This window comes from Larimichthys crocea, chromosome XVIII, assembly GCF_000972845.2.
Source record: "Larimichthys crocea isolate SSNF chromosome XVIII, L_crocea_2.0, whole genome shotgun sequence".
Lineage (NCBI taxonomy): Eukaryota > Metazoa > Chordata > Actinopteri > Sciaenidae > Larimichthys > Larimichthys crocea.
Genome location: NC_040028.1, coordinates 6,916,779 through 6,944,166, shown reverse-complemented (window position 1 = coordinate 6,944,166; position 27,388 = coordinate 6,916,779). Strand labels below are relative to the sequence as shown.

Sequence of the window (27,388 nt, the reverse complement as noted above, 5' to 3'; positions counted from 1 at the left end):
TGGCTCTGGCCCATATTTGCTTTTAATCAAAGGGTGATTTCAGCTCCACACACAGTCTAACCCTGGTGTAAACAACCTCTCTTCTTACTTCCCAGGTGCATCAAGCCAAATGACAAGAAGGCATCCCACATCTTCACGGACTCCCTTGTCCGCCATCAGGCACGCTACCTCGGCCTGATGGAGAACGTCCGTGTGAGGAGAGCAGGCTACGCCTTCCGCCAGGCCTATGAGCCCTGTCTGGAACGCTACAAAATGCTCTGCAAACGGACCTGGCCCCATTGGAGAGGTCCTGCAAGGTAGTAATTGTGTTTATTCTGAAGCAGTGGCTAATTGTGGGACAGGTGAAGGGAGTGGAAAAGGGATTTTGTCACTGGACTGTTGCCAAAACAAATCCCTCCGAGGTTTTTGTGAGAAAATGTGAGTGTGGAAACTGAGAAAGGCTCTCAAGTGTCTTTAACTAAAGCAGTGAACCTCAGAGTAATCCCAGTGGAGTGACTGTGACCACCACTAATAGACTGTAGTTGGAGTGGTCAGCTCCCAGGTGTGATTGTGTGGAGCTGTGTGAATGTGAAGCAGGTTATTGCTTGAAAAGGGCTCAAATGACTTTTTCTTTCCTGGATACACAAAGGTTTAAAGGAGGGGAAACAATAACCTCAACAACAGTTTACCCAACATACTGATGGTTTGAAAGATCGAAAGCTCAGTCTGAAACAAATGTACACATAGCTCTTTCAGGGAAAGACTTTTTTTTAAATATGAACACATAGTTTAATATTGATGTTTGCTTGTCTTGTAACTATTATCCAACCTAATTATTACATACAGTGCACACGCACTGTTTCAGAAATCTTCATACTCCACATGAAACTCCTCTTTTTGTCCTTTTTAGAGCAGTCTTGTTACATACCAGTTGTTCACCCTTCAGCAGAAATGAACCATTTTCCTCTTTGATATGAAACAAGACAGACGGATACGGATGAAAATTCTCAACATGCTGTGGTTCAAAGAGGAAAATGGTTCATTCTCTGTGCTGGTAAACGTACTGATTCCTATCTACTCTAGTTGTTCAGCCACCCCTCGGTGCTTTGTGTGGTTTCCTTATTTCCTCTGTCCACATGTGTCTCTAGATCTGCTTCTTTCTCCTTTTTTTTTCCCATTTCTCCATTTCTGAAACTCTACATCCTCAATGTTGTTCTCTTCTATTCTCTCTTCTGTCCAGCACCTTGGCACTACTTGTATACAGTTGTTCTTGTGTTGTTTATGGCCACTTGGAGTGTCAAGTATGTTATGGTTGACCCGGCTGACTCTTCTGGCTTCCCATAGGGAAGGAGTGGAGGTGCTGATGGCTGACCTCCAGGTCCCAACAGAAGAGTACTCGTATGGCCGCTCCAAGATCTTCATCAGGAACCCAAGAACGGTAGAAAACACAGAAAAATAAGCCCTGCATCCTTTAAATATGTTTTCTATCCAGTGTTGACATCTGCTGTGTACTTTGATAGATCAAGCTATGTTTGAATGTCTGAAGATTAAATCCAGTGTGCTCAGCAGCCCTGTTTTCTCACAGTAAGATGTTTGTAAAGCAGGGTGGGCTGCACATGGAGCCCCCACTTCAGCAATTAGCATGCAACCACCAGTCTGAAAACACATGGTTTCACTTAGTCATCCCATCTAACATGGGAAATTAGCTTCTTTACGCAGCGCCCTTCAACTGCTGAAGCCTGCAGCGTTTGAATGGAGTCTCCCAACCCGAGCAAAGGAGCAAACACAGCTTGGGATAACATGATCTCATAGCAGAAGAATTTTTTTTTTCTTTAAATGCTTTTTCTATCTGATCAACTTATCTCCCTTATAATATCTGCAGCTGGGAAATCGCTACATCGAATCTAGCTGAGTTGCTTTTAATCCAGAAAATATTTCTGTTGTGTTGAAGCTCTTTGAGCTCTCTTACAATACCAGTGAAATAAAGTTAGATAAAAAATATGTCATTGAGAGATTCTGTTTTCCTACATGTATGCAATGCAAGATTAAATTGCAGTGGCTCACAGCAGGACTATGAAATTGTCCTGAATTTGTAAATGTACTCACATAGGTCATTTTTTTATTATCTTGCTGGAAGTCCAAGCAAGAAAGTATATATTTTTTTCCCCCTCTGAAGATAGATTGTTCTTAATATCACTGAATCAGTTTGTCCTCTGATAAAAATATATTTCTATTGATCTCACAGAGGGCAATGTGTTTTCTTTATACTTTTTTTTAAATACTTTTTCTTTCCCTTTCATAAACCCCCTCCCCCTTCCCAATAGCTCTTCTTCTTGGAGGAGAGGAGGAGGCAATGCCTGCAAGATCTGGCCACACTCATTCAGAAGATCTACCGTGGCTGGAAGTGCCGTCGCCAATTCCTGCTGCTGAAAAAGAGTCAGATCGTGGTGGCAGCATGGTACCGCCGATATGCGGTGAGGCTCTTTTAAGGAACTCAAGACTCAAAAACTCACACATAAACACAAAGGCGTCAATTCATCAAGCGTTAATAATTCCCTGTCTTTTGGTTTGTGTGTTTTTTTTTAATCTTGCAGCAACAAAAGAAATACCAGAAGATCAAGAGTGCCACCACTGTGGTGCAGTCCTACACCAGAGGATGGCAGGTGCGCACCCTCCGATGAGTTCACTCTGTTTTTATAATATGACATGAAGCATGAAGCCACGCAGAGACAGAAAAAAAACATTAATATGTATGCTTTTTCCATCAGGCCCGCAAACTCCTGCGAGAGCTAAAATATCAGAAGAGATGCGAAGAGGCAGTCACCACCATCTCAGCCTTCTGGCACGGCACCCAGGTACTGACTCATTAATGCGGAGAGATGTTTACCTCAGCGGAGTGTCTGCCTGGGTTTATACTGAAGAAAAAACTGCTCTTAAAGTCTTAACACAATTGCTTAAAATACTTTTTTCATTTTATGCAGTGTTCCTGCCTAATGGCCCAACAGTACCATAAAAATTCTGTTCTTTAACAAAGCCATCCGTGATGTTGTTGCTGCTGCTGTTTCCCTTTTAATCCTGCCTCTTTTGCTGATCACACGACTGCCACTTCTCTCTCTTTTTTTTTTCCCCCCACTCCTCTTTCACTTTCTTTCCTTGATTCTTTTCCTTCTCACGTCCTCATCCGCTCTTACCGAATGCCCACCACGTCCCGCCAGGCTCGGATGGAGCTGAGACGTCTAAAACAAGAAGTGCGGAATAAACATGCTGTGACAGTAATTTGGGCATACTGGCAGGGAACCAAGGTATTTCAACCCCAGCCCATAGTGTGTTTCCGTCCCAGCTTGTCATCCCTATACACCGTGTCCCGTCCTATCCCCTCTATGGCACTGGTTAATAGAGTAGCAGCAGCTCCTCTGAATAAACCTCAATCCCAGTCCCACCGTTATCATCTGGCCTGTTTAATGTGCCTTATTATTGTTCGTCATGTTTTCTGTTTTGTAGCTGTCACATGTGGGATCGTCTTGATAGATTTTGGCAGTTTTTTTTTGAAGATTTTCCTTCAGTCATGGAGTTGTAAACCAGAATTAGCTTTCTAAATGGATCCTTTAACATGGCACACATATTTTAAATGTGTATGTCTTTGGTTTGGTTTCTGTCCAATGTGGTGTTTTTAAATGTGTTACCTTCTTTTCTATAATCTAATCAGTTCAGCCATACAGTGCCTACCACCTCACAGATGACAGATGTCCCTGTGCTATCTACTTTAGCTCATGCTGAGAAGCCTCTCTTTTAATATACGGTTATGCTCACAGCAAAACCACCAGGAAGTGCTTATAAATTAGCATGGAATTATTATTATTATTATTATTATTATTATTATTATTATCTTCTTATCGGCCATTAGTGTGTTATCGTTTAAGATATCATTGGTTGTTAACAATCAATATTGTATTTCAAGGTCTCACAGCCTGCTCACATCTATTGATTCTGACTCATTATAGATGCTGGTAACAACTATTCCATGAGCAAACTTTGTTCTTAGCAAACACAAAGACTCTCCCATTTAATTCCCCCAAAAATCACGATCGCACACAGAGTCAAATAATGTGAGCAGCCACTAAAAGCTGCTCGCATAGCGCTGTTAATCACCCAGTTGTCCCATCTCTTCGACATCTTTTGTTGTCCTTCGTCAATGTCTCCTCACAATGCTTTTTCCACACCTACCCAGTACCCTCTCCTGGGACAATTAAGTTTTGATTGTCACTGAAATTAACCTCCTCCGCAACTACCATCGCTTTTCATCAGGCCCGGAGAGAGCTGCGTCAACTGAAGGAGGAGGCGAGGAATAAACATGCCGTAACGGTCATTTGGGCCGGCTGGCAGGGCACCAAGGTATTTGGGAAGCCTGTTAACTTGACTTGCCGTGACTATGTGACTTGCCGCCTCCATCGACTCCCTCCTCCCCTCCCATCTCCCACCCCCAAGAAAACCTCAATATATCCATCATTCTGCTCAACCCACTTTAAACACTTATGTAAGGCCATACATTATCTCACATACACACCCGTCCGCTGGATGCTGAAGTTAAAAGAGGAGACTAATTAATACACTAAACAGTCATTTTCACAGAAGCCTGTCTTTATAGCTCTGTTGCCTGGCGATATAATATATTTGCATATGTAAGCACTAATTAGTGATTAAAGGTTATGTAGGCAACCCCATTTCCAAGACGACAGTCTCTACACACACACCTCAGGGACAGATGAGATCATTTTTTGGGTTGTGTTTTCAGCTTTTTCCTCTATGGTCCATGCCTTATCAGTGCATGCTGCTTGCCGTCTGCATGACTTCTTCCTTCTAGTGTAGTTAATGCATGTTTGCTCTTTGCATTGCGGTACTAGTTTGTCTTTTTTTTAGATGGAACTGTTTGGATCCGTTGCCGCCTGATTTTTGACTTTTTGCTCTTCTCCCGTTTCCACTAAAAAGACCCAAGTCTGTTTCCATTACAGAAGTTCTCCTGATAACAAATGTTCAAATGACCCACAGTGTGCCACATTTGTTTCTGGAGTCTGGAGCAATAGAGCTGTTCTTTTTACAGTCTCTTGATGGTTACAGATGGCTGGTGTGCAGTGTGTGTGTGCGTGCACGAGCGTGTGTGTGTGTGTGCGTGTGTGTGTATTTGATGTTTACTGACCTCAGGCAAAACTATGTATCCCTCTTCCTCCTCATCTTCTCTTGCTTCATTTGTTCCCGCTCTCTTGTCTCTTCCCGCCCACCCACTGTACAGGCTCGCAGGGAGCTGAGGAGACTGAAGGAAGAGGCCAGGCGTAAGCATGCTGTCGCTGTGATTTGGGCCTACTGGCAGGGACTCAAGGTACCTACCAGCCCCACGGCACAGCCATGACCAAGACTGCCACCTACTCATCACCCCTCAACCTCTTCATCCTCCACAACTGTCTACTTTTTGCACACTTCTACAGGAAGCCACTTTCTGCTCAGTGCTGCGATCACAATTTCATCACCCACAATAGCATTATTTTAAACTGTGTGCAGCTTTCAACAAAAAGACTTTAGGTTAGGTTATTGTTTGATATATTACATCAACTTTTATTGCCGTTCCCACCACCAAAACAGTGATACACCTGGTTTCATGCACAATCACCAGGCAAATACAAAAAACCACAACGTGTAGTTGTTCACAAAGATTACCAGAGCACAAACTGTTTTTCTTTTTTCCTGTTTGGAATAATCGCAGAGTCAGGTTTTCATATTTTCCCTACAATATGCCCTGCAATATGCTATGTGCCCTGCAGTGCAGTCCATGTGGGATTTGCAGGACTTGCACTCTCACAGCATTTCCCCCTTCATCACCTGTGTGGCCCAGAGAAATGTGTTTAACACAGTAACTGTGATGTCATCTTAAAGGGGAAGTTGAAACGGAAGACGAAAAAAATCCAATTTACCACAATGAGTTTTTTTTTTTTTTTTACCATGCAGATCGGTTTTGCTTTATATGCAGAGATTTTGATGGACAAACCAGTGCAATGGAGTAGAATGAAATATCTTTCGAGGTGTTCAAAGAAATGAAACCATGAAACCAGGCTCTGGTTACTCCAAGTAACACACAGCTTTTAAATGTTTTCATCGGGTCAGTTTCTTTAGCAGTAAATAGTAAGATATGACAAACTAAAAAGGGTTAAACTTCCTTCTGTAATTTTGTAGTTTTAGATACAGATTTTAATTTAATGCTGAAAATGTAAACCAACAGAGGCTGACTGACATAGCAGAGGCTGTCTCTCTCTCTCTCTATCATTCTGTCCTGCCTTTTATAAATGTCCTACTCTGACTGTTTCCTCTGCATCTGTGCAACTAACCCCATATAAAGAAGCACTTTCCTGAGTTTCCACCAGTAATTGTTTTGCTTGTTATTTCCTTGCTTTTAGGTGTGTTTGTGTGTGTATGTGTCCTTGTTTTTGGTGATTTTTATGTTGCGGTTCTGTCTGGTTTTAGAAGAACTGTCATCACACTCGTCATTTGCTGCAGCGTTAATCTTCTCATCATGTTAATTGACCACAATGCACCTGCTCATAACTCAATCTGTGCAAGTGAGGTCGCCATGAAGGTCATTTGTCATAACCATCATTGACTTTCAGTAATTATTTTTTATAATCATTGTCATTTTAATTCCAGCAGCTTGGAGTTTGTCTGTTGCAGGTGTTCATTGTTTGTGACTAACCAAATGTCTGTTACTCCAGTATTGTTTGTGTATACTGTCCCTACTCTATCGGCGTATTTCATTTCTTCCCTGCTTCACTCCAAACTGATGATTGACAGGCTATTTACTGTTTACTTTTTCTTTTCTTTTTCTTTTTTTTTGCTCAAAAAGGTCCGCAGAGAGTACAGAAAATTCTTCAGGGCAAATGCCGGCAAGAAGATCTATGACTTCATCATCCAGAGAATTGTAAGTTAGACTTGAATATTTACTTGAATAAATGCATAAAAACTTATCAAATGTTTGCCCTTGCAATACAGCTTATATTCATGTCTATTTGTGCAGATGCAAAAATACTTCTTGGGCTTGAAGAACACCATGCCCCCGATGTCACCCATAGAAAAGAACTGGCCCGCTAGGCCTTACCTCTTTCTGGATGGCGTCCACAAAGAGTTGCGGAGAATCTTCCATCTCTGGAGGGTTGGTTACAAATAACCATAGCTTCTCTCCTACCATCTGTCATTTTATGATTTATGCTGTCAAACACACATACGCATATTAGAATGAAATAAAGATTATGAGCATGACTTAAGCATTTGACTAAATTTAACAAAATCTTTAAACCAATCAGTAAAATAGTCAATGGGCAATGATCCTGCCTATTATAGCTCAAATATAGACATAGAATGAGTATTGTTGGTAAATGGTAAATAACACATTGCAAGATCCATGCAACACACCAGAAACCAGGGAATAGAATATATTGGATAGGCGATTCAAAAAATATGTAATATTTATCAGCAGCCCTTATTTAAACCATGTGTGTGTTTGTTTGTGTGTTCAGTGCAAGAAATACAGAAGCCAATTCACTGAGGAGAAGAAGGCAGTTTATGAGGAGAAGCTGGAGGCAAGTGAGATCTTCAAGGATAAAAAGGCTCTCTACCCAAGCAGGTACCTGGAATTCACTGGAGCAAACTGATCTTTATTGATCAGAATATAAATATACTATTTGCTATGAGATGAAGAGATCCACTGATGTAAACCAGGTCTGTGACCCCTAGGGGGTCCACAGAGGTACTGCAGGGGGTCTGGCAATTTCCGTCATAATTCACAATTTATACCAAAATAATTTGTGAGAATTAAAAAAAAAATGTAACAAATGGGCTGAACAAGGTTGAAGACCTCTGAATAAAACAGAAAGCCCTCGTCCTACTCATACCTCCTATGTGTCTTTGTCTCTGTTTGTGCCTCAGTGTGAACCAGCCCTTCAAAGGAGACTACCTGGAGATCAGCAAGAACCCCAAATATCAGAAACTCAACAGTGCCGTGGATGAGAAGGTTCTGTTGGCTGATGTGGTTAACAAGATTAACAGGGCCAATGGCAAGGTAAGAAAGATCATTCACACTACAATATATACAATCTTTTCAGCTTGTTGTAAGAGATTACATCGTGACCCTGCTGTTTTAGAGATTTGCTCCACACAGGCCAGCGGAGCACAAAACTATTAAGTTGTAAATCAGTATTTCACCCAGCTGTGCAGCAATCTGATATGTATTTTATTTATTTTTTGACATCTTAACAACTTGCATTATTTTTGTTCCAGAAGATAGCATAGACATCTGGACAGGTGTATTATGTTTTACTTTTAACCTTGTCCTGGATTTAAAGACGAGAGTGACGCTTAAAAATAAAAAATTAAACTTAAAAACACATTATTATAAAGGATGTAGCACAATGTGATATTGAGAGACCGTAGGGTGAACTGTCTTTAATGTGCTTTGCAGGGAACTGCTCGAATCTTCCTGCTGACCAAGAAGAGCGTCGTCCTGGCTGACCAGAAGACAGGTCAGGTGAAGGCCAGCGTTCCTCTACCAGACCTCGCCAGTGTGTCGGTCAGCACACAGAGCGACGGCTTCTTTGCTCTCAAACTCAAAGAGGTGAGGGAAAGCTGGTGTTATAATGTGTAGTTTTAGTGCCATCATGATTCAGTTATAGTCTGGTTGGTTTAACCCACATTTATAACAAACGAGAGTCGTATCCATCTTCTCATCTAAAGATGGAGACACTGAAGTTGTTAAGTAGCAGCCCATTGTGTTATTACCTTACTTTTATTAAATGTTTTGTATGCAGTTTACTTAATTTATGATTTCAGGGGACTGGACTTTAATTTTCATTGTGTGATTTCTGTTTTTAGGGGTCGGCCTCAGCCATCAAAGGAGATTTCTTACTCAGCAGTGAACATCTCATTGAGATCATCACCAAACTTCACCGCACCGGGGCCACGGATGCAGACAGGGAGCAGCTCCTCGTTGACATCTCAGATGAGTAAGGAAAAAAAAATCTGGTTATCCCGGTCAAAGGATTTGATCTGTCTGCCAACCCGGATGACATTTAATGGTGTGTTTGTGTGTTGCAGATTTCTGGTGCAGTTCAAACAAGATAAAGTGTGCGTGAAATTCATCCAAGGAGCCCCCAAGAATGGCAACAGTGTGTCCTGCAAGCGCAAGAACAACCGCCTGCTAGAGGTGTCGGTGCCCACAACGGCATAGTGCAGCTCTCTCACGAGATATCCAGTGCTGTTCCCGAGTGCTCAGATTGGGAGGAGGTCGATTTTAAAACACCGAACCGCCACCCACTCCGTACCCTCTCGTCTCAAGAACCATCACCCCAGCGCCCACGCTGAGCCCAAAAATGACATTTATTTGGCCTGTTGTGTTGTTGTTCTGTCCTCCAGTCTCTTATCAGATTTACTATGGCACCACTATAGCTGTAACCATGTGCCACTTTTTTGGCAAAGAAAGCCCTTCTCTGGGTTGCATGCCACAGAAATTTGGTAAAATGTTTAACCGGTGTTTTGTAAAACTGGGGTAAAGGGATGGATGAAAAAGAGTCTTCGTGGAGCACAAGAGACTTTACTATACCAGTGGGGACATTAATAATGATTGTTCTGCCTGTATGTTTAATAAGTCTTCAGAGAAAATGTCATTATAACAACTCTATGACAAGCTCCAGCCTCAACTGGCCTTGACTCATCCATTATTTTGATTTAAGCAGCTCTGGCTTAAAATTTGAGATGACCTGGGAACTTTTGGGCTTGGCCTGTCAGATTTAGTATTTCTGACCAAATACTGCACTTGTTTTCACCTCGTGTAACCAAAAGGGGATGACATGAAAATAAATTTGATTGTATGTTGTATTTTTCTGGAGGGGAAAAAAAGGTGGGCAGTTAAGAAGTCAAATGTAATTTGCTAGATAATTGTAAAAACTTTTTTTGTGTCTGCAATTCCTACGTGCCATTGAACAGGTCCCATGACTTGTCACGTGTCAGTGTACAAATACAAACAGAAAAACCATGTAGGTGACTCACCCTGATCATTTACTGTTATTGACAATATCACTGTCATATGTTTTTGAACAAGGGACAAGCTATAGTGGTAATTTCTTGTAAGTTTTGACTGTACATGTGATCAACTTTCATTTCCTCTCCGAGCACAGTGCAGTTATCTAAGCTTTTATTTAATCGAAGAGCTACGGTAAACTGAAATCATATCCTTAACTCAAAGAATGTCACGTATAACTAGAAGACCCCCTCCCTTTAAGAGGGACTTAATTAAAAGATATTGACAAAGGCAGCACAGACGTTCCTGTGGAAGGACAAGTATCCAACCAGAAGAAGCGAACCTAACCACACCTTCCACAGTGTCTTCACCATATTAAGTGAAACCCTTGGTAGTGATTTTTTTTTGTGTGTGTGTGTGCAATAAATCCAGTTCTTTGTCTCGATTGTTCTCCTCCAACCCATAGCAGTCGCCCTCACTGTACCATAAGCTATACATAGGCTCCATAGGCTTTAGCCCTGGCATGGACAAAGGGTTTCTTTAGTATCCCAATTTTAATTGCTGTGTTCGTGAAATAGCTGTTTCTTGCCACTGCAGCTTGAGTTATAGTAGTGCTTGACCCACTCTGACCTAATGTGTATTTTTTTGAAGGGGAAAGACCAAATATTAAGCGCACATGACCATAGATTCTTTTAGCTTATACAATCCAAAATTGCGTTTTCAAAGAAGCAACAGAGTGCTATATTTTCAGGTATGTTTACTATAATAATCTTTATTTGGATGTGGTGGTAGTGGGTTTTGTACTGTTGATTTCAAAGTCAACCAGATGTTTCTCTGGTGACTGTGAGGGAATAACACAGCCAAAGTTGGTCTAGTCTTTTTTTTTTTTTTTTTTTTTTTTTGCAATCCAGAGTACCTTGGCTTTTGTATTTTTCCTTTTTGATGTCACACGTGTTACAGGGACTTGAGAAATCAGGCATTGCTGTCCCTTGCACGGGAACGATTGAGCTGAAAGCCACTTTTGATGTATTCTCTTCCTTAGCACTGCATAGTTTCAGTGGAGTTTTGCTAAGGTGACATCTTCCTCCCCCTCTCTCTTCTCTGTTTCGTATTTGAACAACAGCTAAAACTGCAAAATGATGTCTGCATTCTTGTGTGCCTAATGTTAACTTGTGCTGAGAGACAGAAGTTGGATATGTTTCAATAGAACTCAGTGTAACATTTACAAGTAATCTTTTTTAAATTAAATAAAAATCAGTAATAAATGTTCTGAGATTTTGTGAAACTCTTATTATTTTGTTAACACATGCTGTTTTATTCTGAAAGTCATCCACACCTACTCATGAGTGGCACTTTTTGATGTATTTTCTGTAGAGCCTACCCTCAGATATTAAAGAATTAATCAGATTATTAAATATTACATTCCTGTGAGGGAATCAGCCAAATCAACAAGGTGTCGGCCAGTACTGAAAACTCTTTTGGGGGTAAGTAGCACTGAGGCCGGACAACCAAGCCTTGTCGTCAAGCAGCTGGCCAGATGTTTTCCATCACCTCTGGGGAGAGCTGTCCTAGGGTTAAATTCCGCGGCTTGGGGAGAGCTGCCGGCAACAGGTCTCCAGGGAGCAGCCCTCAGATCGAGCACAGAGTGGTAAAAATAGCATACCATTTTGGGCTGCCCAGTACCCGGTTCCCACCACTCTGCAGGCTGGGAAAGGAAGGAGGAGCCCGAGCCTCCCAGTGGATATCCAACCCTCAGTGGGAGTGCAAAGGAATTGTACAATGCACAATCCCATCTCCTGCAAAGCCTGTACTGTTCAGACAATGATGAGATCTGCATTAAATCAGCACAACTGGGCAAGAGCGGCTTGTGGAAATTCACTGTCCTTGTTGCCATTTACTTGTCTAATATTGGACTTTTACATTTATCAGATCTGCTTTATTCATCTTAGATTATATGACTGCAGCTCTCACTTGGAACACACATTTGAGTTTTGTTTGTGAAAGATCAGAATGATATTAACATATTCTAGTGAAAGTTGGATCATCTCAGAGTGGGGGCAAATAGAAAGTAGGATCACGCTGCTTTTGCTTTGGGATTAGGTAGTCTTTAGTGACATCCCATGGATTATAGATGACATTACAATATAAAAAAAGGGCACAGCACAAGGATATACCGTACAGTAGAAGATTTACCTTAGTGATATATTTTACTGATAATAAAAACCTTAATAAGCTGATCAAGCATTATGTGCAACTTATAAACCTTTTATAATATAAAGTTTTCTTTATTGGACTGAAGTTGAAGTTGACCGTAAAGCAAATATGCCTTTTTGAAATAAATATGTTGTAAAGCATATTCTCTTTCCGTTAACATAGTTGACTGTATTTCACATGTTTTACAAGACTTCTGTATTGTTTGGGTAATGTATGTAATTTGAACTACTAATTATTTCTGCACTGAATAAAGCAGCTTTCCTCAAACTCAAAACTATATTCAAAAGCCTCAGTATGCATAATCCCTCATGTTTCCGGGTGACCATGCAGTTAGAGAAACTCCAACAAGTGAATGAATCTGGGAACTCTCCTTGTGGGATTTCACATCCTGTCCAAAATCTTATCGGTTGCAGTGGATTGTAGTGCTGCTGTGAAATTCAGTTCATAAAAATGTGCTAGCTCCTTTTTGGGTTACTACTGTTCACCTGAAATGTATCAATTGATATTTAATCTTTTGAGCCCATGGGTTTAATATGTTTTTGGTATCAAGGAGATGAAACCTAGCCATGTTTTAAAATGTGGTGAAAAGGTGTTGTTCCTCAACATTTTATACCCAAACCACTGTAATTAACCATCCACTAACAGGATTTTATTTTAGTTATAGGTTCTTTTTTTATTTTTAGTAAGATTAGATGGTAGCATAGCCTACTGTAATGTTTTTAAAAGAAAGGGAAGAATGTGCATAATAAACTCAAACAGTCCATCCAGTACTCCAGCTGTGCCATTAGCTGTTCTCTGATCAACTGTATGCTATACTGTATGCACAGCACACATTGTTACATATGAACAAAGTATAGTATTAGAATGAAAAAAAAGAAAGAATAGAAACATAAGTGAGGGGTCATGAATGAATGAAAAAAATCCCCGCTGTAGCTACTCATCACTGACTGCTGAAAAGTCATTGCCCGGGGATAAAAGCTGTCTTTGAAAAGTGGTGTGTGCCTTGATGCTGTGATAGCAGTGCTCACCTGATGGTAGCAGTCAAGATAAACGGTGACCTGGGAGAGTGTTGTGTCTGATAATGTGCTATTTTCCTGCAATTTTGTAGCACAGATTTCTTTCAGATATGTCTGATCGTGGCTGATTGCTGTCAGTTATTTCTGATGACAGCTTACATTTTTTGTAAAGTCGCCTCAGTTCAAGCACCACAAGGATCACCAGGCTTCCACCATTTAAACTTCGCTTAATGACAGTTTAGACTGTCTGGTATTGATTTGTACATTATTTATTTATTTCAATTGTTACAATCCATATTTAATTTCTAAATTATATCATTTTAAAGAGTCTGTTGTGATGACACAAGATCTAGTTATTGTGGAGCTTTATCTTTCTTTGCTCTCTCATTAAAAAGGGCCTGAAATAGCTGGCATTGCCTCTGGACACTAGGGGTCAGTCAAATTCAGCTTGTGGGGTCAACAATAACTTCCCTTTAAAAGCACTGATTGTCAGAGGGGGTCTGAAAAGAGGAAATTGGAAGGCCTTGGAAAATTGGTGAAGATGCTAATAAAACTGTTAAGATCTTGTTTGTGTTCAACTTTATCTGATATTGACATGAGATCTTCTCAAATATTTTATGGATAAACGATGCATGTTATTATTCTAAATACATTACTCATGAGGCTTTAATGCATTTACATTTTACATTGCCAGAAAATGCTTTGCATGTTTGACCTGCTTCCCTTTAAAAACAAAAAACAAAAAAAAAACCTAAATCTTGCCTCCATAATGCAAAAATGTATAATGCACAACTGGAACTATGTTAATCATGACTGCAGTTTGCACACTATGTGACCCAATTAAGCCAAATAATATTAAACCCAGGAAGCTGCCATTTTTATGCCCCTGGATGATTACCATGGGTTTTTCCAAGTCCTGAATTTACTGCCGACTAGAGTCAATAAGATCAAAGTTCAGTGTGAACTAATGAATCTCTAAATTCAGCATATAAACCCTTCCTCCCACCTTTCTCCTTCTCCCAACCTTTTTTTTATATTTCAGCCATTAATTTAATGTTGAATATTATTGGAGATGGAAATCTTCATAAGTAACCTCCTTTCTACATAAAATATTGGACCATGAGATATTGCCATATTGTGACTTCTCTGTTGTAATTTAATTAGCATATTGTCTGCCTCCAGGGACATGTAACAGCAGCAAAGCATTTCTCTGACTGTGTTCTCAAACCATCTACTCAGTGATATGTTCCAAACATGTCCTACGTGTGCTGGAAGTTAGTTAATCGTATTGACTGTATTGAGTTGTCACAGTGTCAAGGCTGATTTCATTATTGAGTGAGGGAGTTTAGGATGTAGATGTCAACACATTGGCCACCAGCCCACTGATTTACTTTGGCATAAATCTATGTTGTGATTTAAATGAAACCACCCCTCAAGACCAGAAACAGACTATCTGTCATTTGAAGGAAATTCATTTTGTGTACCTTCCATGCAGGATTAATAAGGTGAATGTTCAGGTTTGGAGGTCATTTTGTTTTCTTCTCAGTATCTTTTTTTTATTTTTGCCCCCCCCTTGTAATATCCTTGTAATATCAAATTAAGGTTGAACAGGAGGTGGCTCCAAATGTTTAATTAGTCTTTTTTAAGAACAATACAATTTTAACTCATCGTTTAACTCATCTGAGATTTTTTTTTAGAAGCATCATTTTTCAATTACACTCTCACTTTTATAATGAGTCTACACTGTGGTGACTGATTTGGACATACAGACATAAGAGAACAAGTGTGTAGAAATTAGGTAGAATTAAAGGCAGACAGGGATGGACCCCAACAGACGGGGACAGACACACAGTGTTACATTACTGCCCCTGGCAGTGTGTCAGGTAGTCTGGAGGGAGGGGACAAGGGCTGGAAGAGGTCTGATTAATGAGTGTTACTGGGTGGTGGAGAGTTTGTGTCCCCACTCACCCTTGTGTCACCGGCACACTCAATGGCTTCATCAATTTGTAGCCATTATCACGTCAATAGGAAAGAATGGAAGGAGGAGGGGAGTTAAGGATTGAGGCAAAAAAAAAAAAGGGCTTCTGCCGCACCATCTGTGGCTAGCTGAACATGGGTGAAGCAAGGAGCAATTACTTTATTCATCTCTTCTATATATGTAAGATGAATGCGGCTAAAGGCTTATTACTAACTTTGAAAAATTCGGTCACAGACATTTCACTTTGTAGCTTGCTGAAATAAAAGAAAAGCTTATATATAATATATAACTTTAGCTATGACTGATTAACTTTTAAGACACCGGCACAGCTTCAGAGCCGCTCACTTATGAGACAATAAAAGAAATTTGAACGAATCATTGACCATACACAATGTTTTTTTCATTATAAGAATATCGTCTTTAGTTTTTTTTGAGTTTTTGTGCCCCGAAAAAAAAAGTTTAGAGATATAAACTGAGCTTTGGTGGTCTCAAATTTTCACTCATATATTCTGTCTCTCTCAATAATCTCTTTCACCATTTGACGTGACTAAAGGTCGACAGCCATGCTGGCATCTTCGCGTGCTATCACAGCATGCGAAAATGGTGATGATGGTTTAACAGGTATAATGTTCTCCAATGTTCAACATTAGCGCTAAACACAAAGTAGTTTTACAGGTATTTTGCACTGTATTAGATAAAATGTTAAGGGATTAACGAAGGGATTAAATTCATCAATATTCTCTGCTGAGATATGTAATTAAGTATAGACCAAAGTGGTGGACCAACCAACCAAAGCTAAGTTGTTGTTTTTTTGGTAGAATCTAAGACTGTTGACTTTACTTCTGGAGAAATTTTGCTGGTCACATCAACCAACAGAAATCTTGTAGTAAAAAAAACAAAAAAAAACAAAAAACAGGTCCTTTTCTATTAATCATCACTATCTCTATGCTCAGTCATCATTGCACCAAGTAGTCCATGAGTCTGTGAATGTGTATGTCTGCATGTGAAAACAAGCACCTGTGCAACTGATAGGGATAGGCAAATAGCTGCACACACATCATTAGGTGCTCATTTACAGACAGGAGCAGGAAACTTGATCAGTTCAGTTGTCTGAGATCTGAACTAACATGTGCATGCGTGTACATCTCCACCATCCAAAGCCTGTGCATTAAGGAAATTGTCATCTCATGTGGGCCATAATGTTGTCTTCCCATAAACTTTACTCTTTACTATCTACTGCTCTTCACTAGTTGTAAAAGGAAAAAGCCTAAAATTACCTAGAACTTGTGATGTTTTTCTCACGGTTGCCTCAGTCAGGTCTATCCCTTCACTGATAGCCCCAAGGCTATCAGACGCTGTTGTCATGTTAGTCCAAAGATCCCTGAAATTTCATTTGAAACAGATATAATAACCCAAAATGGACATTGCTCTTCGACGTGCAAACCTTGGGGGCTTAATAGCTGTTTATTTTTTGGCTGACAGAGGTGTAAACTGACTTTTTAATCGACCCAGAAGCTGCTCAAAGTGAAACAGAGTGAAACACTGGGAATAATGATTCTTCATCATAGAGTTCATATGTCCTCTAATGATGCTAATCGGTTCAACACCTGGTCTTTCATTGCCTATCACTGTTACTGATTAAATTGTTCAGACTGCCATTAGACAAGCAACATCTGGGATGGGGAGCAAAGGCAAAGAGGAGATACGGGCAGAAGGTAAAGCAAAACAAGAAGAGAAGTAGGTGTAAAGTAAGTGGAGAGGGAATCAATTAGGGAAATGAAATCTCGTCTTCAGTGTGGGACAACATACATCAAGCGGTGACAGCACCTCCTCTAAGCCTGTCAGTCCCGCCTCTGTCAAAACGACCAATTAAAGCAAAGCTAATCCCCACGTTAACCCCTGGATAGCCTTTGAACCGAACCCCCTTATGTATAGGAGAAATCAAACATGTTGTGCACAAGCACATGAACACATTTGTAGCATAAATTCGTCACAGAGTGGATTTTAGGTCTATTTCTGTGTGTTTGCATTAGTGTAAACTACACTTTTTTTTTATCCTGTATTAAATTGTAGCAGTGAACTGACTTTGTTTTTCAAATCATCATTATATAAAGAAAAAGCTGTTATGAAGGCTAAAAAAATCTTAAAGTTAATGTATCCCTTTTTATTATTAGGAACTTTAAAATCAAAGTTGAAAGCTTTTTAGGTGACACAATTACCCTCATTGTTGATTTTTTTCAGTTAACACTATGGCTGAACAACACAAAGCACTATGTATACCAAATATCTTTCCAATCAAATCCGATGATAAAGATGTCACAGTAGAGGACACGTGTCACCAAGGTTGCTTATTGCCTCTTTTACCAAATTGCTTTAAAGCCATAAATCACCATACAGGTCATTTCAGTACTCTTTTATGTATACAGACAATGGCAACATGACAATGCAGTCACTCCGAGGAAAACCTGTAACCTACACTCATTCCCTGAGTTATAAGCTTCTCCCTGCAGTCTTTTATTATTTCATCTGCCTCATGTTTTTCATCTGAATTCTTCAGGTTCTGCAACAAGAGCAAAAGGGAATAAATAAAAGCAGGGGAAGAGAGGTGGTGTTGCAGTGTCAGCTGTGGTGGTGATAAAGAATTATGTATTTGCCTTCATCACCTAACCCTAATTCTCGCTCTCTCTCTCCCACACACACACACAAACACTTGCACACAGCCGATCTGATTAAACCCCACAAACATGGATTGGTGGGAGTGTCCACGAACCACGAGGCTAATTGAACTGTCTTCACGCTGACAGGATGGAGGGGTGTGGAGAGAATGATGAGGACTCGATTAAACATGCAGGAGTGATAGTGGTATAAAAAATGCATAGAAATGAAGCAACTGATGGAGAGTTGTTGTTCACTCATACCTGAACACTCAGAATAAAAAATGTGAATGAAAAAATGTTTAAATAGATTGTTATATTTGTCTTGTTTTTCTATGATTCCCCTTCCATGACTGTTACAACCTCCATCCATCCATTGTGGGATTTTCTTCTAGATAGATAAATTCTTACAGATATTTAAAGTCCCAAGAGGATTAAGCCAGCTGACTCCAAGCCCCACTTTTCTCAAGTCAAACTTTATTTTAGTTTATTGCAGCAGGCTCTGCTTGGTATGCCTTTTATATATTTATTTTCTATCGAGAACTTTTTTTTTAACAGATGTGTGTAGTAATATCCAGATTCAGTCTTGCAGGAGTCATGCTTAATTTTATCACATCATGTTTAATGATTAAGAGGGGAAATAATTTGACTCTAATCTCCTCCCTTGGTACATGTCAACATTTACATCTCTAGCATTATTATAGTATTTATGATATCATGTCTAACCGGATAAAGAAATACTGTAATGAGGATGGCACAAAACAATATTGAAAATTATATACTATTTAAATTATATAAGAATGGTCTGATGAAGAAAAACTTTGTATGACTGATGCACGAGTATGTGTATGAAATGTGTGTGTTTGCTGTGTAAGAAAAACACATCCACAGAAGTGATTTGTCACCTCTCAGAAGAAAATGTGTTCCAGTTATCCAAACCTTTTACAGAGAAGACACATTTTGTAGAAGCTAGTTTACAGCCATTGTGGGGGGGTTTTTTTTGTGTTAAAGGAAGAACATATTTGGGTTCTGAGTATTTTGGGAACCTGACCCTGCAGAGTAGTCTGGCTGTCCCACAGAGCAACAGATGTTTAACTACTCTCTGCAGCCACCACTCTGCTGCCCCTCTCTTTGTGTGTTAACCAGCTCTACGTGTGTCTGTCTCCTCCTCTCATTCACAGACCTCTTTTCAGGACTAATTAGCTATGTGCCTCCTCTTCTTCTACCCTGAAGCTTCATCTCATTGTACTGTCATCTCTCTGTTTACTGTGCTAAGTAATAATCATCTAATCTCAGCTCTCCTCCTCCTGCCTCCCCTCCTTTCCCTCCTCTTCCCCTCCTCCGCTCCTCCTGCTTGTCCTCCTCATTATGGCCCGCTCTCAGCGGTGACGGCTGTCATTAATCAACTCATTTTGAACGACGTTGAACCTTGCAACCCTGGACACCCACCACTGCTCAACCAGGAAGTGTTATATTCCCCTGCGGCCCATTAGGCCAATCAGAGCAAAACTGAGACATGACAATAGATACAACAATAGAAGCCAAAAGCAGATATTAGACTTGAAACCACAATAGGACACAGACAGCAGGAGAACAACAGGCTTTATTATACTCTATCTGTTGAGGATTTCAGGGGATTTTCTTCTAGTCTTAATGTCTCTTGGGATACATAGTCATATTTTACTTCACTAACACACTGGCCCTGATAATCTGTGTAATTTACATCTGCCAAGGGTCACTAATGTCTTCAGTGTGGTTAAATTCCTAATGTGCAATATAAAAATAAACATGGTCAAATTTTCTCAACAAATTTAAAAGATGGGAATATATTTAGCTCGCAATATCTTGCAATAATCATTAGTATTGTATTCTATATGTCTTCTTCATGACATAACATACACAAAGTTTGTGCAAATGTAATCGTCTCATTTCATTTGTGAGAAATTCTCACTCATGTTATGTTATTGATATTATGTTGTTTTGCACAAAAAGCCTTTTTTTGGCATATTGCAAAAAAAAACAACAACTTTTGATTTACTCTTTGCCTCTATCTCTCCTAGATTTCTATGCACAGTGCAAGAATAGCATAACCTTTTTGCCTTTAACATAGAGAGGTCTGACATAATCGCCCACTGGGTTAACCTTTCTTACATTTGTGTATGAATAGAGGCAACATGAATGGTTCCTTTACAGCTTAGAGTAGAGAGGAGCTATGGCCTGAGTAGTTGTTCAGTGTCTCCCAGACATGCTCTTGTCTGTTTTGACTTTGTCGTCTGCATTGTTGCTCTTGTGAATGTGCATGTGTGTGTGTATGTGTGTGTGTGAGAGAGAGAAAGTCTATGAATACAAACATGTGTGCCTGCTTTCCTGTGTGGCTGTAGCCCAAACGTGGCTATTAGAAAACGATCCCATCTGTAATAGAGCAGTTGTAATGCCAAATGTTCATGACTATAGACTCTCAATAGTATGTCTTTATTCCCACTCTGCACCTTTGGAACTTTGTACATCTGCAGAAGAAGTCACACATCACAACTATGTCACTGATTTTAGTGATCCTTATATCTTATGTTTTGTGATTTCCCCTCTGATGTACTGCCCAGAACTTGGTACTCAGAGCACCAGAGAAGTGCTGGTGTTTAAACTGGTAGGATGGCTGGCTCAGGAGGTAGAGCGGTTTGTCCACTAATCAGATGATCTGCATAAAAGAAAACTAGTAAGGCACAGTCCGTTTAACATTTAGCACGGGAGCTTTGGACTACTGGGTGGAAGAAGTTTTCAGGCCTGGGACACAGGCGAATGCTGACAAAACACAGCGCTGGTGTCATGCCAGAACCAGAGCCAGGTAAGAGGGCCATGTAACCAGACTCAGTAGACATGGCAGAGGTAAAGATAAAAGGATGACAGAGGAAGCGAAGAACATAGAAGGGAAGAGTGACTGAGCAAGAAGCCACCAGACATGAGTAAATCTGGGACTTTCTGTCTTTTAGTTGTTGGCGAGAGCTCAGTGAAAAATAAAAGACTGAAAGACAGACACTGACCTGGGCCTCCTGTTGTTGGACTGGTAAGTAATATTATCCGGCTGCTATGTCTTGTGTTGTTGTACTTGCCTGATTTTTGGATGTTAGCAAAGTTGTTGATGCAGCTGTCCATATTTATGACAGCGGTCTTGCACCCTGAAACTGGGGGCGCTGAATCACAAATCTAAATTGAAATCGAAACTTTTCTGACATTGAAAGACTTATTTAAACAGACTTGCAGTCCAGTTTAGGCCGTGACCTCTGGTTTAATAAAGACAGCTGTAGATGAAGGAATGCTATTGATTAACAATGTTTCCATTTCAATCAGACAAGGCACAGATAGGTCGACTTGATACACCTGATTGTACAGTAATATACTAGAGGACTGAACAAAGTATCAAGTTATGCTATCTGTTTGTAAAATGATGAAAAGCAATGCGTGTGCATTAAATGAATACAAAGACTTTTTTGTTAAGGGTTATTAACATGGCAATCTACAGTATTGACCATAAATCACAGTCCCATTATCCTGCAATAACTCAGTGGTGTGATATTTATATCTACTGAACCTTATCTCAAACGCTGTGATATTTGTGCTTGGATTTCAGTGTCGATATATGTTGTACAAACTTTATTAAATGGTGAACTATACCATTTCTCTCTTCCTTATCTAAAGTACAACAGATCACAGAGTATTAATTATTTTACAGCTATCTTTTACAACCTCAGTCCTATCCCGGGTTCTTCACACATTACACCCACCTCTCTGACTATCAAGGCCAGTGGGAAAAAAAACCCTAATTACTAACAAACAAAGCATTTATTTTGTCATAGATATGCTTTTATTTGCAAATGGATCACTTAGTTTGCTAAAAGACAAAAAGAAAGGTGATAAAGGAACAAAACAGATTTATTTGTTGTCTTGTTTATGCACAAGTTTAGGCTGATTGCTTTTCTAAACAGTTATTGTGCATATAGTCTCACAGATAGAAACAATAAGCAGCAGCAGCAAAATATCATCAGATGTCTAATCTGATTTCTTTCCACAGCCATTTGTTCTGTATACAGTGTAGCTCACCTGTGGTCTATGGCTCTATGTGATCCTGAGTAATGATACAAAATATTTAAAAAACACAATCTATTATGATTTCTTCTGAATTTTAATGTCTGAAAACTTTCATATAATTATACTCAGATACTCATTTGACATGATGGTGATGTGCACACATGCCTGAACAGACATATATGTATCTGCATAGGCCGTTTAGTTTTTATGTTGGGTAGTTCAGCAGGTGTTGGTGTGTTTGTCTTTGAAGTGTGAAAAACAGTTTGTTTTCCCAGGCTTGTAAATGTCTCTTATCAGTCCTGTATAAACCGGGTGCAGGAAATCATCACTAGTTAATCTATGGCAGGAGTCTACATAGATGCAATTTAGAGTCAACCTGAAGCCTTATCTTTTCAGGTCAAGAAGGAATAAGCTTTGGTGTCTTCTACAAAGCTGGATTTAGATTCATACTTTGTTTACAGTACTATATAAAATGTACTGTTGCCACCAACACAGTTCATGAAGTTGTGAGCTACTATATCTGATCAATGAGAAAATAAACTCCAGAGAACTACTGCAGGATTCTGTCTCACCTGTCCATACTCTACTCTGCGTGGAGATGAAAATTAGTTTGCTCTCTGTCACTTTACTGCCCCCTTTATCTGCTCCATAGTGTGGTGATGACCGATCATAGCAGCAACCACTGATAACAACAGTTGGGTTTATGGCAGCCTTAGCAGGCAATAAAATTTAATGAAGAGTTAGTTGTAAAATGATGAATTTCGTCATAATGCTAAAGTGACATTACAGTAATTAACGCAATATACTTTTCAAGTGTGTTTGTGTGTGTCTCACATGCTTGTGAATGTGTAATGTGTGCATGTTGTGTGTGAGAAAGATACACCTCAATCACACCTGACGCAGGGATAAAAAATGAGGTCAAACTGCCAGACAGCTAAGACACAAACTGAAAAACTCGCATATGTTTACGTCTTATACTAGGATTTTAAATTCTTAAACTGAAAGTAACCAATATGGCCTGATTTCTAACATCCTACAATATTATGTTATTGCCACACTGCTCGTGTAAAGACACAACTTTACTGTATTTGTCCAAAATTCAACATGTACAGCTGATAGAGGAGCGCACAAATGCCTAAAATTAACCATTTAGAAATACAGCCTGCCCCTGAGCTGCAGGGCTCTCTGACCAATCACAACAGAGCAAACTTTATAGTGCTATTGGGTGTGAGTAATCTTTCAGCTCACTGCTGGAGTGAGTGAAGTGGTCCCCGCACAAGACTAGCCTAGGTCAGAGAGAAGACACTTTTTCAGGGGAGAGGAGTGACAATATAGGCTCGTAGGTTCTATTAACTTTAAGACCCTGCATAGGGAGTTCAGAAATTAGACTTATTTAAAGTTCATCAGAACACAAATACAATATATTAACTAGAACAGGAGTTGTGTTTTTGTGTTGTTGTGTTAATTGGAGACGTCTTGGGGCAGAATGACCACCACCATGGAGAAATCTAAAAACTTTCGCATTGATGCGCTACTGGCGCACGACTTGGAACAGAGAACCGACAGCGACGGTGCGTCCCCAGGGTTGTATTACAGCAGGAGCCCCGGCGGTAGTCCGGTGTCAAACCGCGGCTCAGAGACGCCCTCCCCTCATCCAAACCCAACAAACTCCACATCAGTCCAGCCAGGACTCCTGTCCAAATCCCACCTCGTCAACTTGTCCCAATCAGGATTCACTACTCTGCACCAGGGGGGTCTTTTGGGAATGCACCCGAGCTCCATGTATCCTCTTACAGCGCTCGGAGGCCAGCACCACGCCTTTATGTACCCCGGCTTCACGCAGCTGATGCAGCCATACCCAGAGCAGCTAAAGGGGGCCACCATGGCCGCGACGCTCCCGTTGGAGCACTGGATCAGAGCCGGGATGATGATACCCAGAGTGGGAGAGTATGGAGGTGAGTGGATCTTCTTGTTACCTGTAGTTACAAACTTTAATATTCGTACTTCCTATAACTTAAGATCTGAATTTGTGGATCAGAGTTTAAACTATCCCCATGACAGCAGGTGTTTATTTTTCTGAGCTCTAGAATAATGAGTAACAACAGTAATAATAACCTAATATTTAAAATACTACATAATTATATTTAATATAGCCTATAGAATTAATTATAATAGTGAAAAAATAGTAATGTCGCCCCTTATATGGACCGTTCAGATAATAGATTTGTTTCCCTGTAATATATATATATATATATATGCCATAAAAAAAATATATATATACACACACAAATTTTATTATTATTATTTAGTACATCAAACAGTAGGCAAACTAATTTAAGTGGATGTTGATGATTTTAGTGCCTCCTAACAACACCTGTGTGTGTGCTGGTACTGTTTTTGTTTTTAAAGACAGTGTCAGTGTGACATTGAAGGGACAATCTCATAAAAAAATAAAAACCTGCAACATTTACGGTAAAGGTAACACCTGAAATAGACCTACTACTTAATCAATTGGTAACATTTACAGTGTTTTCATTAAGGTAATGGCCCTCTGTGATGGTTTATTACCCCTCCAAAGCAATATCCTCTCACCATGAGTTCACATCATGGCAATAAATGTTAACGGACAGTGAGAAATTAAGATATACAGGCTGGAGGACAAACAGGTAGATATAGGCCTGTGGAATCCAAACAATGAACTGTAAACTAGAAGATTTTGGAATGATTTGTGATTTTTTAGTTTTTTTGGCATCCTTTGCTTGTAGGTCCAGTATTATTATGAATAGTGGGCCTAATACAGATATTGTGCTCCTATAGAAATTATTAAAATAATCAAATAATAACCCTTCTCTCTGCTGTTGTCTGTCTCTGCCTCTGTCTGCTTTTCCCTCTCAGCCCCAGCCCAGGCAGGTATGTTGGGGAAGTGTCGAAGGCCCAGGACAGCTTTCACTAGCCAGCAGCTGCTGGAATTAGAAAACCAGTTTAAACTCAACAAGTACTTGTCCAGGCCCAAACGCTTTGAGGTGGCTACTTCACTCATGCTGACTGAAACTCAGGTGAGAGGGCCGGAGGATGTTTTTGTTTTGAATTATTGTATCACAATGTACATTATTGTATTCCCTTATCTCCATCCTTCCTAATCTCTGTCAGGTTATGCAGGTTCATGCTGCTGCAGGGCAATGTAGTTGCACAGTGTAAATTGATGTACGTCTGTTTAGAGGCCAGGGTCAGACATTTATTTATAGGCTCACTATGTACTAAAAAGTGTGTATTGTATTTGATTTACTTTTAGAATATATTGCAACATTACAGACAGAATAGTTAGCTGCTGACTGAGCAGTATTGATGACCTGCTGTGTGGTTTGTAAAAAGTCATTATTAGGAAAAAGAAAGTCAAATTATTTTTCCATGTTCCATGTTTTCATAGTTAAACCAAGGTCTCACACAATAGGCAGTCAACAACATAGGTAAACAAATTAGGGCTACAACTAATGATTATATTATTATCTATTAATCTCATTAATCAACTCCTTAATCGACCAGTTTCATTACTGGAAAAAGAGATGCTCACATTAAATTGTTCCACAGCTGATGGAGCTGCCTCTCTTAAAACTGCTGGGTTGAAAATAACCCAATTTGGGTTATTTGGGTAACCCAACGCTGGTCCAAAGTTGGACCTGGCCAACGCTGGGTTGTTTTAGACCAACAGGGTTGGGTTATGGGCTTGACCCAGCATGTTGGGTTGAGACTGTTTACCCAAAAATGGGTTAAAAATTACTCTGCTGTTAGGTTCTTCAGAAACCTATAGGTTTCTGAAGGCAGTTAAAAAACAACATTTGTGGCCTCTTTAAATTTGTGCTATATGATTTTATGATAACTGAATGAGTCATTGTCATTGTAACCAATAATAGTTATTTTAGATTGGAAAGCAGTGTCATTGCTATGATATTACTTTTTGTGTGGCCACAAGTTTAAAGTGTGAAATACTGTATATGTTTTATATGACAATATGTTGTTAATTTTACTTATTATGAACGTTCCCATACAAGCTATATGTTTAAGCTTGCTTCTCACATCCGTTTTATGACATATGATTAATGGTTTCCTGTTAACATTCACATTAACTGTTAATGGAAATAAAGAAGTGAAATTAAACTTAACTTGACATTGTTTTGCCAACAGGTTAAGATCTGGTTCCAGAACAGACGTATGAAGTGGAAGAGAAGTCGCAAAGCCAAGGAACAAGCAACGCCAACCTCTCCACTGACTGACACAGAAAGAACTGGGATGGATATTCACAGCACCAAGCCTCAGAGTGATTCACACAGCTCGAGCCTAGAGGATGAAGAGGAGCTAGAAGGGGAGGTTGAGGATGAGGATGAAAAAGAGGAGATAGAGGTGCTGAGGGCAGGTTCTTTAGGCTCAGTAGGCTTCATGAGGCATGCTGGAGAAGGAACAGGAAACTATAGCTCTTACTCAGAAGAGGAGCTGGAGGAGGGAGGGCCAAGAACAGGAAGTGGGGTTTTCCCATAGTCATAAAGCTCAGCATGCTTTTATTGTATGTCTTTATATGTTTATTACTCTTCTTGAGAAGACAATACACAATGCAGTCAGGTGCACAAACATGGTGGCATGAAGAGCATCATTCATTTTTCACAGCCCAACCCATAGTGCCATCTGGAGCTCCCGAATTAGCAAAAGGATATACTGACATATGTGCATATTGCAATACATCTAAGTTATGACTTCAGAACCTACAAATAACTAATGGGCATTTTTGTGCATGCTTTACATGTGATTGAAAGAAAGTGATTGCCTATGCTCCTGTGCTGCCAATATGCTCATTTATTTATGGATGTACATATACTTAAACTGTATGAATGGATAATAGCACTTTCATGGACTAAGAGACAGAAAAATGAACTTGAAGACTCATGTTATTGAGTGTTACATTGTTATCAGTGGGTCCTGATCTGTTACAAATACTGGACTGGACTGAAATATTCTATTAATATTTGAAAAATATTTTTAAGAAGGCTTTACAAAATAATCCATTCACATTCATCCAGTTAAACTTTTAGGGCATTGGGTGTGGCAAATTGCAGCTGTTGCTATGGAAGTACTTTTTTTTTTCTTGACTATATAGTCATGCAACTCTTTGTTTTGTATTAACTTCTTGAATCTGCATGCTATCTTTAGTTAAATCCACACACACAGAAACACAGAAATGAATGGCTGCACGTACTGTATTGTATTTGAAACTGACTGTTAATATTTTGTAAACGTTTTGTCATGTTAAGCTTTTATGTTATAATATAATTTAACATTATAGAATTTAATATATTTCACGTGAAATGCAACATTAGTGCTGTTGTGGAGAAAATAAAAAAATAAAATAAATAAGTAAAGTTGA

General features: G+C 39.6%; 2 protein-coding genes across 7 annotated transcripts in view; both read left to right on the top strand.

Annotated features, from left to right (window-relative positions):
- Positions 1-10,293, top strand: part of myo1b (myosin IB) — a 53,624-nt gene extending 43,331 nt beyond the window's left edge. For 2 of the 6 annotated variants that reach the window (XM_027290969.1, XM_027290970.1), the window contains 15 exons: positions 96-296; positions 1,324-1,417; positions 2,304-2,453; positions 2,574-2,642; positions 2,748-2,834; positions 3,195-3,281; positions 4,285-4,371; positions 5,267-5,353; positions 6,866-6,940; positions 7,037-7,171; positions 7,536-7,642; positions 7,945-8,077; positions 8,477-8,629; positions 8,887-9,017; positions 9,109-10,293. In XM_027290969.1, coding sequence (XP_027146770.1) covers positions 96-296; positions 1,324-1,417; positions 2,304-2,453; positions 2,574-2,642; positions 2,748-2,834; positions 3,195-3,281; positions 4,285-4,371; positions 5,267-5,353; positions 6,866-6,940; positions 7,037-7,171; positions 7,536-7,642; positions 7,945-8,077; positions 8,477-8,629; positions 8,887-9,017; positions 9,109-9,241 — 1,729 coding nt within the window. In that variant the 3' untranslated portion in view covers positions 9,242-10,293. The remainder of the gene's footprint in view (positions 1-95; positions 297-1,323; positions 1,418-2,303; positions 2,454-2,573; positions 2,643-2,747; positions 2,835-3,194; positions 3,282-4,284; positions 4,372-5,266; positions 5,354-6,865; positions 6,941-7,036; positions 7,172-7,535; positions 7,643-7,944; positions 8,078-8,476; positions 8,630-8,886; positions 9,018-9,108) is intronic. The other 4 variants (XM_027290972.1, XM_027290971.1, XM_027290973.1 and 1 more) reach the window with 2 other exon arrangements.
- A 12,949-nt stretch (positions 10,294-23,242) lies between these two features.
- On the top strand, positions 23,243-27,329 carry mnx2a (motor neuron and pancreas homeobox 2a). Its single transcript, XM_027291079.1, has 3 exons — positions 23,243-23,930; positions 24,871-25,031; positions 26,158-27,329. The coding sequence occupies exons 1-3, from the start codon at positions 23,462-23,464 to the stop codon at positions 26,506-26,508; spliced, it is 981 nt and encodes a 326-aa protein (XP_027146880.1). The 5' UTR covers positions 23,243-23,461; the 3' UTR covers positions 26,509-27,329.
- Positions 27,330-27,388: the final 59 nt, after the last annotated feature.

Bases quoted from the DNA above. Each gene is read 5' to 3' on its own strand.
- mnx2a (XM_027291079.1), top strand. From the start codon at position 23,462: ATGACCACCACCATGGAGAAATCTAAAAACTTTCGCATTGATGCGCTA. The intron at 23,931-24,870 runs GTGAGTGGATCT...TTTCCCTCTCAG, and splicing joins CAGAGTGGGAGAGTATGGAG to CCCCAGCCCAGGCAGGTATG. The intron at 25,032-26,157 runs GTGAGAGGGCCG...TTTTGCCAACAG, and splicing joins TCATGCTGACTGAAACTCAG to GTTAAGATCTGGTTCCAGAA.